General features: G+C 36.0%; 1 protein-coding gene across 1 annotated transcript in view; it reads left to right on the forward strand.

Moving 5' to 3' along the window:
• The window catches only part of smc3 (structural maintenance of chromosomes 3), a 57,052-nt gene that overhangs the window by 23,107 nt on the left and 18,241 nt on the right, over nucleotides 1–15,704 (forward strand). The window contains exons 12-19 of the mRNA XM_078413411.1: nucleotides 1,857–1,978; nucleotides 2,909–3,122; nucleotides 4,051–4,154; nucleotides 4,811–4,910; nucleotides 5,495–5,655; nucleotides 6,123–6,264; nucleotides 6,628–6,778; nucleotides 13,290–13,442. Of these exons, the coding sequence (XP_078269537.1) occupies nucleotides 1,857–1,978; nucleotides 2,909–3,122; nucleotides 4,051–4,154; nucleotides 4,811–4,910; nucleotides 5,495–5,655; nucleotides 6,123–6,264; nucleotides 6,628–6,778; nucleotides 13,290–13,442 (1,147 nt within the window). The remainder of the gene's footprint in view (nucleotides 1–1,856; nucleotides 1,979–2,908; nucleotides 3,123–4,050; nucleotides 4,155–4,810; nucleotides 4,911–5,494; nucleotides 5,656–6,122; nucleotides 6,265–6,627; nucleotides 6,779–13,289; nucleotides 13,443–15,704) is intronic.

The following is a 15,704-nucleotide window of genomic DNA, read 5'->3' on the forward strand; positions in this document are numbered from 1 at the left end:
TGTAATCTGGGGTCTGGCCCTTAAATTCAGCCTATTCAGCTACAGAATGCTTGCTTCTCTGATCATTCGTTTAATATTGCAACTCTAGATTTAAAAAAATAAATATATATATCTCCTTTTGCAAGTGTGTCTCTGAGAAATACAGGAAATATTTTTTTTAATCAAAATATTATCTAATGCACTTCAAAGATCATAAACAAAAATAATTACATTCCAATGGAATTTTGGAAGTTGAAATATCCACCTGAGTAAAAGACATAAAAATGATCAAGGGGTGATGCTTAAAATTTTCTTATGCAGCAATTAGTTGGAAAGTGGAGTATATTGCCTAAAAGCCTCCTAGATGCAGATTTGGTTGTGGTTTTCAAAAGGGAACCGGACAAATACTTAAAAATAACAAATGCTGAACTGCGGTGGAGAGCAGGTGAATGGAATTGACTGGATTTCTCTACAAGAGCTTGTGTGGATTTAATCTTGAGTGGCTGCTTAGTGCAATAATTATTCCATGATTCTTTTAAGAGATTTCTACTTATATAAAATGTAACCAATTGATCTAATATAATCTGAATTTCGGATAAGGTTCTTTAATCAAAGGCAAGAACATTAAGAGTGTGGCTTGTAAAACAAATGCTTTCAACGTTTTCGAATAATATACATTTATATAAGCAGTTTTACTGTGGAATAACTCAAAGTATTTCCAGAAGCCTAATCAGACACAAACAAGCACCGTTGTGTAGTTTTTTGCCTTTCTATCATTTTAATATAATCCATTATATTAATGGATTTTCATTTTTCATCATTCCACTAAAAAGGAGAAAATGGATTGTGCGATAGACTTGTATGTAATATATATTAATGCCACATTCATAGTAACGTACATCAACAACTAAATAGATCAGTTGATTGTTCTGATGCATCAAATTGCCTTAAATGTGGTTTGTTTGAAATTGGACTATATTATTCAGTTAATGCTTGTATCAATCAGCCAGCTGTCCAAAAAAATATTTTTCTCTTAAAAACTAACTGTCAAGTATAAATGGGATTTGAGCATCTAACATAGCATGACCCACTCTTGGAATATACTTGTAAACGATCATGATATTTAGATTTGAAATATTAGATTAAATACGTTACATTAAGTAAAATTAGCTCTATATGAATCATTCTTGTAGGTTATATTTCCAGTATTATTTTAGATTTAGATTTAGAGATACAGCGCAGAAACAGGCCCTTCGGCCCACCGGGTCCGCACCGCCCAGCACACTTTTTCCCCGCACACTAACACTATCCTACACCCACTAGGGACAATTTTTACATTTGCCCAACCAATTAACCTACATACCTTGTACGTCTTTGGAGTGTGGGAGGAAACCCACGCAGGTCACGGGGAAGAACGTACAAACTCCGTACAGACGGCGCCCGTAGTCAGGATCGAACCTGAGTCTCCGGCGCTGCATTCGCTATAAGGCAGCAACTCTACCGCTGCGCCACCGTGTCGCCTCCCCCATTTTGTGTGACTTATGGATTGAACTGCAGCATTGAAGTCCCGAAACTCTGATAGGTATTAAAAATGCAAAGGCACTCTTTCTAACAAGCCACACTTGTGACAACACAATAAACCCTAATTTGCCCCTGCAGGAAACGCAGGTGGCACCAGAACCGGCTTACCCATGTTGTGATTTTGATTTGCACATTTCCTTGATTCTGATTCTGTTCAGTTTGTCAAAAGATATGCACAGCATTTGTAATATTTGATCCTTGAACTGTCTTCAAATTGCTATAAGTAGAGATGTGGATTAAAATAAAATGCACTATTTTTTATACTTGCATTTTCACTTTTCTCTTTTTTTTTGTAGAAACGTCTTTTGAAAGAAAGGCAAAAGTTGCTGGAGAAAATAGAAGAGAAGCAGAAAGAACTTGCAGAAACAGAACCAAAATTTAGTGCTGTTAAAGAAAAGGAAGAAAATGGGATAGCAAGGTCTGTAAAAAAGTTTTGACATGGACAAATTCAGAGTCAAATAACTTGCTTAGTATAGAGCTGGCAGCCTTGTGATACCTTTGTATGTTGCTGTTTTTGAGTGCAAGTCAAGCAAGTAGGTGAAGACATTATTAGTTGCTGGGAACTGTTTAATCAAGTCCTTGGTCAATTTGTCTATTCCAGCAGGGGTCACTGCTCAGCAACCAAGAAGGGATAGTACACTGATTTGAGTGCTCACAATACATTGATATGCTCATCGTTTCCAAATGGATGTAAACTTTTAAAAGACTTGATTCCCACAGAACTGCTTACAGTAATGTCTAAATATTTCTTTGTATAGACAGTACACCACAGGAACAAGCCCTTTGGCCCATAATGTCTGTGCCGAAAATAATACCAGGTTAAACAAATTGACTCTGCCTGCACGTGGTCTTTATTCCTCCAATCTATTTGTTCTCTTTTGAATTTTGTTAAGATTTTCTTCTCAGCCTTGCTTCTTATTGTAATTTGACCCATAGGCTGCAGTTTTAAAGAGTTTGAAGTTGCCTTTCATTTTATGGGAGATTTGATCATTTTTTTAAAGGTAACTTGGCAATAAGGCTAAAGAAAAATTTAGCCCGCTGCAACTTGAAGCATTTTGTCCTGCTGACAATATTTGGTTATGTTCTGTTGCCATTGTGAAACCCATCTAGTGTATAGTTGTTTGAAAAAGTATGCCAGCATAAATTCACTTAAGCAAACAAGCTGATATTTCAAATTGGATGAAACTAAAACAAAACAGAAAGCAATTCACTGTTGTAATTAATTATTGAATAAGATATATTCAAAGCGCAGTTGCCTATGTGTAAGAGCCCAATGTGATAATACTGAGGGTGAACTATTAGAAGTCCTGATCTTCTAGTTTACATTAATTTCTCTTGATTTGCTTAGGTTGGCACAGGCTACCCAGGAGAGGACAGACTTGTATGCTAAGCAGGGTCGAGGAAGTCAATTTACATCAAAGGAAGAGAGAGATAAATGGATCAAAAAAGAGCTGAAATCACTTGATCAAGCTATCAATGACAAAAAACGACAAATTGCTGCAATTACCAAAGACCTGGAGGATACAGAAGCCAATAAAGAGAAAAATTTGGAACAGTACAGTGTAAGTAGTTAAGACTACCGTTGTACATTTTTATATACAGTAAACCCTTGCAATAACAGACCACGGGGAGGGGGTGAGGGGGAGGATGCTGCCCATTATTGCCAATTGTCCGCTATAACCGAGTGAGGGGATTAAGTTTAACCCAAGACCAGGAGGGAAGAAATGCGGCGTTGGGGGGGGGGTTGAACAAGCAGGAATTCACAGGCCAGGAAGCTGTAGAGACCCGAGCCTCTCATGCAGTGCACGCTCATGACGCCTTCATGTTGCTCGCTCTCTCCCTCCACTCCTGCAACCGGAAGTACCCAGCTCATTGGGTAACTGCCGGAAGTGGAGGGTTGACTGAACGGGAGCCTCGGTTCGCTATATCTGAAATCCGCTATGGAGTGGTCCGTTATTATGATGGTTTACTGTATTCTCATGCTTCGTTAGATGTCTGAATAAAAGAATGTACATATGGCAGTGGTTTCTGGTCACACTGTATCTGGCCTCTGTGTGCACATCTTAAACTGGCACCATCAACACATGGCGTTCAGACAAATTAATTCCACTTGAATTTCTCTCTTTCTGGATCCCCACTGAATATTAGCTACTGTTCATATTGTGCGATGTATTGCGCAGTGCTTAGAGGATGTGGTACGAAAATCACAGTACTGTCTCTATAATGAAATGCCTCCTTTATCTGCTTTGCTGTCACTGTTTCACCTCCACTCCGTCTTCTCTACTCTCCTACTCCCTGAGACATCAAGTTGAAGGTATGAATGTCTAGCAGTTAATGGGTCCGACTCCCTGCAGGCACAGTGCAATTCACCAATGGGCAAACATAATGATTATAATGTGATGTAAATAACAGGGAAATTCCATCACTAATTGGAGACAAATAGTTCACAAATAATTGGTGGATTGAACTTGTATTTTCATTGTTTATTAGAAACTTGATCAAGATCTGGCTGAAATGAAATCACGAGTGGAAGAACTTGACAAGAAATACTATGAAGTGAAAAACAGAAAGGATGAGCTGCAAAGTGAGAGGAAGTAAGTTCAAAGAATAAGAAGTTGTAATGTTTTTAAGTTGATGAATATTATTTGGTCTGCAAGTGCCATATTGTTTGCACTCCTTGGATCTCAAAAGTATTCCAAATGTTTACATACTTATATCACTCACCCATTGACTTACTAGTCATGCATAAACTATATATAGATGCTGCAGATTTTGTACTTCCATTTGTTGTACACAATTCATTCATGTGATGTGGTGGCCACCCCCTAATTACACTGAAGTAAGATGATAGAAATGGGTCACATGCTGCATGAATTAAGATTAATTTAGGGTAAACACCATTCGAGTTGATTGGAATTCCATTTGGCTTAAACCTTGAGTTAAGGATGGTGGATTTCCTTTCTGAAGGGACATTAGAGAATTAGTTGAGATTTTAATCTATTAGCTTCATGAATCAGTTTTGTTTTAACTAATGCCAGCTTTTTATTTCCTATCTTTACTGGATTAAAATTCTTAAACGGTGGTGGTAAATCTTGTTATTATTTCTTCAGGATTACCTTTCCACCAAATAAAGAGCAATGCTACTTTTCTCAACTTGTATAAGTTAGGTTCTTAGAGCATAGTCTGAAAATAAAATATCTTTGAAGTTATATCATTATTTTTTTTTACGCCTCTACTTTTAATTCTTAAGCTACCTATGGCGGGAAGAAAATGCTGAGCAGCAAGCATTGGCAGCAAAACGAGAAGAGTTGGAAAAGAAACAGCAGCTGCTTCGAGGTGCAACAGGAAAAGTAAGTATTTTTACTAATTTCAGTAAAGCTAATGATCCTGAAACCAAAGTGGAGTAGAATTGTAGGGTAGTTAGTAATTTAGAATTGTGTTTTGGATTAAGCGTCGCTTATTGCTAAGTTGTGGAAAACATGTATATGGGATTGCATTTGGGTATTATTATATGACAATGGTGTTTCACAAATGGTAATGTCTCAATAGGGAGAAATATCTCCCCATTTCTAAAATCTATTCTTTTTGTTTTGCTCTATATTGAAGCTGTATGCTGTTCCTCAAATACCATTAAGAGATCCTTTTCCCACATTTGAGAGAAATTTTAAGTTTATAGCATAATTTTCTCCTTTAATTAATCTTCCCCTTTCTTCAATTAACATTCTCTATTTGGTGCCTACTCTTAAATGCATGACCGAGCGAGCGTGGGAGTTTGGAATTCAAATTATAAGAGTTGGAAGGTTTGAAATTTGTGGTATATCCCCCAGGATAATTTTCAGAGGTCAATTCCATTGTTTTCATTTTAAACTAAAGCTTAAGTTGTATTTTCTAATATACCATTATTTCATTTACATTAAACTTTGTTTTTCTACAGGCAATTTTGAATGGTATTGATAGCATAAACAAAGTCTTAGAGAACTTTGGTCGTAAGGGCATCAACCCACATGTCATAAACGGCTATCATGGGATTGTAATGAATAACTTTGAATGTGATCCAGCATTTTATACCAGTGTGGAAGTTACTGCTGGAAACCGGTAAACAACTTTTATAAAATAAAGATTTGATTGGAGAATATAATGTTAGTTATACTTCAAAAAGATCATGCCAAATAAAGAAATGCTTGGCTTCAAAACTTTGGGGTCATATATCACAGTGACCACTCTTGATAAAACTACCTGTATTCACAGCTCCAGCTACTGTTTTAGTGTCACCGGGTAGCTTTAAAATGAACTGTTTTATGTTGTGACCATTGTGACTGTTTTATATTTTCTCATGCTAAAACACTTATTTATAAAGACACAAGATAAATCTGAGGATAAATTCTGCAGTAAACCTACAGCTTTAGCACTCGGCTAGTAAGAAAAGAATCCTTAGTTTGAAAAATGCTATGATATTTTTCTTGTACAAATAAAATATCTGCTGTTTTGCTCGGGTACTCTAGAAAATGGCTTTCTATGGCACATAATAGGCTAAATTAACATGTTTTTAAAAATGTTTTTAGATTATTTTATCACATTGTGGAATCCGATGAAGTTAGTACAAAGATTTTGATGGAGTTCAATAAGCAAAACTTTCCTGGTGAAGTCACTTTTCTTCCTCTGAACAAACTGGATGTTCGAGATACAGCTTATCCTGAAACTAATGTGCGTAAGCACTTCTCTTCCCTTCTATCTTTTACACTTTTTTTAACCTTTCACAACCGTTCAAAGCTTTGATGTAGCAAATATTTTGAAACCCAATTCCAGTATTAAAATTAAAACTTAAATTTGTCATGCAAAAAAAAAAACAGCCATGAATATATCATTTACTATTTCAGATTTGAAGAACAAAAATGTTCAAATTTAGTGATTGATCTAAAAGCATTTATTATTTCTGACTATCCATTTATGTAGTATTTGTGATCCAACCTATTTGATAACTAGCGATGTTGGTGTTTGATTAAATCATTTTTCAGCAGTACTTTTTTCTTTAAATCATGTTTCTGATATGTAATTCTTACTTTCCAGGATGCTATACCTATGATAAGTAAACTGAGATATATACAAAGGTTTGATAAAGCATACAAACATGTGTTTGGGAAAACACTAATATGTCGCAGCATGGAGGTTTCCACCCAGTTGGCCAGAGCCTTTAATATGGATTGCATAACTCTGGAAGGTATGGATAAATAATAACGTACAATATAATGGATCAGTTATCAAACAGGGTTAACTTTGTTCAATTGATGCTATCATATTCTTAATATCGTGTCTCGTGTCATAAGCTTTCCTTTGACTTTTTTTTCTTTGTTAACTTGCTAAATAATTTTTAGTGATTATCACACTGGAAAGATCAACTTCAAGTCCACATTGTTAAAAGTTGTAAAGTTATGTACTAATTTCTTGTGGTATAAATTTAATTTTTTAATTTGTAGTTGGGATAGAATACAGGCTATAACCCTGGGGTTATGTAGGTTAAGTACTAAGTTCTGGACTGGTTTATGCTTCTAAAAGTGTCATTTATCTACAATTAATATTGTTTTCAAAGTGAAAAAAAATTAAACTGTAACATTAAGTAACTGTAAATATCTGGAGTATCTGGGACGTTTGTTAATGGGTTAATGCTAAATGTGAACATGGTTTTGATAGTCTGAAACAAAAACTGAAAATTCTGGAAATATTCATTCATTATTTGTGCAGAGAGAATCAGTTCTCTTTTGGCTCAGTTATACTTCATGACAACTGTACAAAGTTAAAGCTGAAACTTGTTTTAAAATGTAGGGGGAGAAAATAAAAGGGGTTGTGTGTAATAGGTTGGAGGCCAGGATAAATTGAAAGGTGCAAGTGATGCTGTGGTAAAACAGAAGATGTTTTTGAGGGTGGTGTAGTGCTTGATTTGGTGATAATTTCAGCATTTTCTGTTACCAGCATACGTGATATTTTTATTTTGGATCCTTCTAACTGCAGGTCTAAAAGACAGCTAGTTATATTGATGCACATGATTTGTGAGTAATTTCCAAAATCAACATAGTTCAGGATATATAGAAACCAAATGCTAGAGTAACTCAGCAGGTCAGGCAGCATCTCTGGAGTAAAATAGGTAACGTTTAAGGTCCGAACCCTTCTTCAAACCCGAAAAGTCACTTAATTTTCTCCAGAGATGCTGCCTGACCCGTTGTTATTCCGCATTTTGTCTCTTCCTTTGGTATAAACTAGCATCTGCAGTTCCTTCCTGCACATAGTTCAGAATAGTATATGTTTGAGCATAATTGTGATAATTTGGAGAATTTAATTTACAATTTGATAACTGCATCTTTACTGAAATTCATATAAATCAATTGAATTTCGTATTATTTAGTACTTATAATACACAGGTTGATTGCTATTCATAGAACTCGATGTAATTGAATATAATATATATAAAATTTTGATTTAAGTACACACTTTGTTAAACACCTGTGATTTTTTTTTTTGTAGCTTATTTTGATTTTTTTTAATGTTAGCATTTGTCCAAAGTTCAAGCTTTTAGATATTGTGGCTTAATTTTTAGCCAATGCAAAATTAATTTAACATTTAACTGGTGAATTAAGTAACTGCCAGTGCACAATATTTGATCGTGTGGACAATCTAGTACAACTTTTGAAGAAATCAAACAGGGAAAATGTCCATAGCATTCGTATTCATTTAATCTCATTCTGAAATACCAGGATGCAATAAAATTCTTTGTTTGCATGAAGCTCAGAGTAAACAGTATACATGGTAATGATAGATATAACAATAAATACAACGACAAAATGCAAAAGAAAAGAATGATACAAAAATTGTAGTGCATAAGTACTCAAGTACAATAACAGAATAATCAATTTATGCAGAATTAAGAGCAAGAGTACGTGGCAGCACCTCCGGAAAGAGGGTGTGAAAGAGATGAGTGGTTCAAGAGTCAGATAGCATACATTTATTTATCACTTCAGTGTTTTCAAAGGTAGATTTGTAGTTTTCTTAGGCAAATTTAACAAATGAGTTTAAAATTTGTCATTTTAGGCGAGTTTTTTTAAGATTAACGCTCCAAGGCTTATGATGTATGATTATCAAGATATTGTACTGATTCATCGATGATTCATTTGGTATGACAGTTTTGTTTAAATGGAAATTGAGGAAGGGGTCGTGAGCTAACTTTGCTTCTATTAGATGAGTCACCAACCACAATTAATGCAGAAAACGATATTTGGTTATGCATTAAAAACACCCCGCCACGTGAAATATCAAATTCAGGATCAGTTCTAAATCGCAATGATTTTTCAACTATTAATTTGCCAGTCTTTTATTTATGACATGGTAAAATGGGAAAACAAAGTGGTTTTTACTTCATCCCTGCCTACCATGTTTATTGCTGATTGGAGATTGCTGACAGAATCGTCAAAGAGCTATTGTACTGGTTTAGTTTTCTGATGTATCAAATTGCAGTTCTCTTTTCATTCAATTTATTTTGCGTATTAAATGATATAACACTCTAGCCCTCAAATGGTTGAAGGAAGCAGGAATAATTATTTGGGGTGCGAAAGCTTATGTAAGCCATAGTTTCTCTTAAGATCCCAAATATAAAGCAGTCTTCTTATCCACCATCTCCCATATATGAGTGAAAAGAGAAGGAAAGACGGTTGATGTGACTAAGAGAAACAATAATTTAGTAATATGAAAGAGATCATATCGCACGGCATTTATGTGCATTGCCATTTTAGTTGGACAAGTTGTATTAAACCTAAAATGTTAAACCTGCTGCCCATTATTTTTGCTATTCATTGTGAACACAATGCAAATCATGGTGGATCTCTCTCGATTCACAAAATCTACAGTCAAAATGTCCACATTTTACCTTAATGTAAACTCATCCCGCAGAGTTTGTCCGGGGTTTTTTTTTTTACAAGATTTCAGCAATTGCAGTCTCTTGTATCCATAAACTTATTGTTTACTTGGTGGCTTTAAAAGACATTTAACAATAAGATTATGATTTGTGTTTTTAAAGTATATCTTTATAAGACCACATCAGGCCACATTATTCGCATGCCAGACAACAGACTCTCACAACAGATGCTTCAGTTGAGCTCCCTTGTGGCAAGAGATTACTAGCTGGGTATCTATATACTAAAACTCTCATTTGTTTGTTTGTTTGTTCCTGAACTACAGCCAAAGCGGTACACGATAGCGCGACAATTTTAGGCCTACCTTACTCGCCGTTGTCCCTTTGGTGCAAATGGAAGAAGTTTCATTGAAATTGGTGTTATATTTTTTAAGTTATTCACATTTTAAGGTTTAAATCTATCTCCTAGGGAGGGAGGGGGGAGGAGGGAGGATAAGGGGGGCTGAGGGGGATGGAGATGGGGGGAGGGAGGGAGGGGGGAAAGGAGAGGGTGCTGCGCCAATGCAGAAGAGGTTTGGGCCCAACGGGTCCACTTGATCTAGCATCAACTAAAAATAGAAGGGTTGAGGATGTTATCAAATCCTGAAAGTGTAAAACCCATTAATGTGGGATCGAGTGTAAATTGGAGGTCGGGTTTTTCAGATAGTCTAGCCACATCATGGAAATGTAATGGAAAGGCATAGATCTTGAAGGACAGCTGAAAAAAGAACAATGCTACTTGGCATCATGCAGTCTGGCACTACTATGTTGCTGTACTGTGAAGCCTTGGCTGGGCACATGTATCCCCCTGTATTCTGTGGGGGAGAAAAAGTAGTGATGATGAAAGAATTTGCATGTTGAGGATATCTCAAAGCATATGACAAGCATATAGCTTTTTAATGTGCATAATCCCTTTTAGAGGTAATGAATGCCCACCTGGTTTCCTTTTGATGGTTAATTGAGCAAGTTTATTGCCTAGCGATTTGAACAACCAAACTAAATTAAATTTGCATACATAGCCATCACTAGTTGTACAAGACTCTGATGAGGTCACATTTGGAGTTTTATGTTCCGCTTTGGTCACCCTGCTATAGGAAAGATGTTATTATGCTGGAAAGATTGCAGAGAAGATTTGCAAGGATGTTGCCAGAACCCAAGGGTCCGGGCTACAGGGACATTATTCCTTGGAGCACAGGAGGATGAGGAATGATCTTATAGAGGTGTATAAGATCATGAGGGGTTATAGATAGACTAGATGCAGTCTTTTACCTGGAGTAGGGGAACTTGTAGGGGAACCAAGAACCACAGGTTTAAGATGGGGGGGAAATATTTAGTAGGAACCTGAGGGGCAATTTTTTTCACACAGAGGGTGATGGATATATGGAACAAGCTGCCCAGTGGAGGTAGTTGAGGCATGTACTAGTATTTAAGAGTTTTGGACACATACATGGATAAGAAACATTTAGTGGGATATGGGCCAAACATATGCAGTTGGGATTAGAGTGGATAGACATCTTGATCAGCATGGGCAAGCTGGGCCAAAGGGCCGTTTCCACGCTGGATGGCTATCACGATCGGTATGGCAGAGTTGGGCTGAATGGCCTGCCTCTGTGTTGTCCAACTTTTGACTGTAGCAGATGTAAACTGATTTTTAAAATCTCCATGAAGGGAGACATTTGTTCAACGGAGTATTCCACGGAAAAAAAATCAGTTTACTCAGGAAAAAATGAGGTAGCCATACAGTGGACAATTTGAGAAGGATACCTGCGCCAAAAGTGGAAGACTTGCTTTAATCAGGTGCCACATGCGATGGAATACTCCAAACTGAATAAATTGTGGCCTCCACTTTGTTTTAAAGCTTAGTTTCTTTTTAACATACAACATACTTTATTTTTTCAAAAAGAATTGGATCAATAAATTGTGTGCTTTGGAGTAAATCCGTGAGCATACCTGAAACGTGATAGTGGTGATCAAGGAAAACGTCTTTGGCATGAAGTTTGTGTATATTGTTTTAATGGATAAAAATGCTCGTTGCACACTTAAATTTGGGTATAAATATAGAAACAACCCTATCTGTGAGTTAATCAGCTTTGTGGCTTTTATTAGCCAATGGTCCTGATTCTTCTATTAGCTAATTATGCTCATTGACTTCTAGTGTTGCATGGATTAGTTCTGACTCACTGATACGTAATGGCGTGGGTTAGGATAGCTGGATTGAGATCGATATTCTGTAAACCTTTTGTGTGAGACTGTATGCAAAGGATTACTAAAGTTTTTATATTATTGAAATATACATGAGTAATAATACCACTTTCATGGAACAAACAGGGTCTTCTAACCACAAGAGATAAATATTAATTTTGCTTCTATCACCGAAGTAAGCTTGGCTGATCAGTAGGATTAAGAAGGCTGACTCATCCCCGGTGCAGATGATGGGTTTTTGCTGCATTTTCTCTGGCTGAGTTGCCATAATTTCATTTCAGATCAAATTGATGTTTTCAGATGATCCATTTATCATTGTCAAAGTGCCTCAGACCTTTTTAATTTATTTTTAAACTTTGCATCATTTTGTTTCTTTTTAATTTTGTCAAAGTTGTCACTTTCCCCAAATTCACTTGGCATTTGTCATTCATCTGATTGCAATTACAGCTGTTCACAAAATCAGAATTTTGAGGTTGCATTGTCAATATAATTGAATGTATGACTATTTTAAAGTTTGTTTCTCTCAGTTTCCCCTTTTTATTTCTCCCTATAACTGACTTTTGTGATTTAAAACAAATGAAAATTCCCAGTGTGTTTTGCAGCTATAACCACCAATTGTCGTTGTCACTAACAGCTGGTAAATTGGACAGTTTTGTAATAGATAAGGGCAGAGGCTTGAACCCTGTCTTGGCATAATAGCTGTGAATCCTATTATTACAATTTGTAATTTTATTCATGGTAAGCACTCTAATGGCCTTGTGTGACTCTTATTTAACCTGACATGAGCTTTGCATGCAATAGGGTGAGAAGAAAGGGGAAAAATCTTGTAGAAATATGTAGTAGAAATTAAATCAGCTGGTTTTGTCACAAACAGAAGTTAGTATTTGAACATAGCCTCCAAATGTCAACCTAATGTAAATGTTAGGCTGCTCCTCATAGAAACTGCCTGACTGGAATTCATATTAAAAAATATGCCTTCACTAACTGGCAGTCCATTTTAGTCTCTTGACCCAAATTGGAATTGGACCGACAAAGTTCCAATTACATTTAATAGTGTCTGGAGATAGCATGCAAAGTAGTTCATATCTCTGTTGTTGACTTGCGATTGCATTTAAACTTTAGTCTTTTTAGTCAGTGGCTCTTTCGGAGGAACACATTTGGAAAATCAATCCAACAGTCAGCCACCTGGATGTTTTTGAACTATTTATTGTTGATGTTTAAAGATGAAAATAATGTTTTCATTTTCCTCTTCTGTTATACAGTTTCAAACTATTTCAGAAACCTTTTACTGAAAATTTTGCAATGTCCTGTACCCAACAAAGATTATAGTAGATTTGAGAATCTATTGCTGCAATAGCTTTGTTTCTTCCCTAGCTAACTTTAACTTAAATGCTTTGCATAGTTAAGCATAGCTCTTACATTAATATTCATCTGAACACCAATTCATCAAATTCAATGGCCTGAAGCATTATTCTCTCTAACCTTTTTTGGTGTTTTGAAAAATGATTAAGTACTAATCTCAAGTATGTGACAAGAATTGTGGTTTACTACTGATGTTTGATTGTGAGAAATGTTATTAACTTCCTTCTAGGCGACCAGGTTAGTCACCGTGGGGCTCTTACTGGTGGCTATTATGATACCAGAAAATCCAGGCTGGAACTTCAAAAGGATGCACGGAAAGCAGAGGAAGAATTAACTGAACTGGAAGCGAAACTGAATGAAAATCTCCGTAGAAACATTGAAAATATCCTTCAGAAATCCTGTTTTGACTTATTTATAATAGTGTAAAAAATGTTGGCGACATAGACTTTTATGCATTGGGGTGCAATGAGCAAAATGTGGAAGGACAATCTAATCGAATTTTCAGAAGGTTTCAAATGACTCAAAAAATAAACTTGTTGGACCTGGAAAGGTTTGGGGGGGGGGAGCAAGGGAGAGAGCAGGAAATAGGTTGTTTTGCCAAAAAGAAAACTGGCATTGCTGCTCCTACATAATTTCTTATTCATTGTGCGTGTTCAATACATACATTCATAACGATATTGGCATCATTAGCGGATTACCAGTAACATAAATTAGATTCAGATTTTATTCATGTAACATGGGTGGAATTTATAGCACTGTAATTCTGAACAACTTCATTTTCTGTTTCTTCAATTTGTATCTGCCAAATCCTTGCATCTAACATTCTGGAAATTCTGATAGATTCTGATTTTAGAATTCTGTTAAATTCTATTAACACCGTTCCAATTTTTTGTGTGCTGGAAAACACAAATATTTCCACCTCGTGAAATTAGTTTGTTTCACAGGAGAAACAATTATTGAAAGAGTTGTTTTCAATGTATTGTTAAATAACTTTAGATGCACGGAGTTGGGTAGAAATTTCTTTTTAACAATGAGTGCTATTTTTTATATTAGCAAATGATCCAGCAAGTGTTCACTGATTTTCCTTGTTGCAGGGTAATCTTTCTAGAGGAATGGGGGGTGTAAATGAAACAAAAGGAAATATAATTCACCTTGGCTTCAGTGACACCTCACTGTGGTTTTCTGAGAAATAAATTGTATGAATAGTCTGTTTTTTAATCGGTTTGTTTAAAACTGGAATCCCCTGAGAGCAATGAGTCAATGTGATAAATCATTATGGCCTTTTCTGCTGATAATGAGTGCACAGCTGTATACAAGACTTAGGAGCTGTATGATTCATCCTAAATTAAGGTCTTCAACTTAGGACAAACAGAATGCAGTTATGACACAATACTCCGTAAAGCACAATGCAATTTCTGAAAATAATAGTAATCGACTTTGTGCATGTTTGAGTTAATGAGACGTATGGTTCACAGAAAATGTCTCTTTAACTCAAGCATGTAAATATGTGTTTTAATTTGCATCATGGTTACATGTGCAGAAGTAATGTGTATATTAAATAATAGTAAGCTGCTGTATTGCTTTTATGTTAGTTCACTCAATTGGGAAAATTGCCAGTGTATGAAATATTGAGAGCATTAAGAGCATCTGATAATCAAAGTGAGGTTGTGTTGGTGCTGTCAAGTGTCAGCTGTGCTCGGCGGATGGCAGGCCCTTCTCTAACAGGAATTCTGGGTCAAATCCCATTCCAAAGATTTTGCAGCAAAAATCTTCACAGATCACAGTTGGAGATTGTTGGCTATTGAGATGATTGGATATGTAATAAATTATTAGTGCTGGTGTTAAGTTGGACTTTTAATTTTACATTTGAGCAGACCTCTGCTGGCTGGTTTTGTTGTTTGGATGGAATGTTTACAAGACATCTTCAGTACTCCATTTTGATTTAAGGTACTATTTTGAAGAGATGCAAATAATTATTCCCAGTGTCCAGGCCAATGGGTTTATTGTTTTGGCAATTCAGGGAACTTACTTTGCACAAATTAACTCCTGGGTTTCCCATATTACCACAATACATTTTGACCAACAAGGGTTAGTAATTCACAACCCTTTGTATAAAAGGTAAATACTTCTGAAAAGGTGAAATAGTTGAGGGTCTTGAGGCTGAAGTCAAAATCACTGTGGTGTCACACTAATGCTGTTCCTTCATACAATCTCCTTGTTCTGATGCTTCTACTTTCCACCTCTGTTTGTTTCTGGGTTGTGCCACTGTACAACTGTCTGTGATCTTATTGCAAGGGTAATGTTATCTTTGGCAATAAGAATATCGTGATTGGGATGTGCTTGTTTCTCCTTGCACTATAGTGCTGAAATAAATGAGAGATTAAGGCAGTAGTGTGTTATGGGGTAAAGATCAAAACGAATTAAGAGGTAGCGGCAGGATTTGAGGACAGAATTGGTTAAACTGGACATTTGCACGTTCTTTCTCTGTACGATGTTAAAGTTGAAGTTTCATAATATTAAGTGTCCTCCGGGGAGTGGTGGTAGGGAGTTTGGGGTTGAATTGCAAAATAAACCATTGCTTTCTTGTTTGGATGAATGATCTTGTCCAAGAGATCAAGAAATCTGTTCAATACATTAAACTATT

This window comes from Rhinoraja longicauda, chromosome 16 (genome assembly GCF_053455715.1).
Source record: "Rhinoraja longicauda isolate Sanriku21f chromosome 16, sRhiLon1.1, whole genome shotgun sequence".
Classification (NCBI taxonomy): Eukaryota; Metazoa; Chordata; class Chondrichthyes; order Rajiformes; family Arhynchobatidae; genus Rhinoraja; species Rhinoraja longicauda.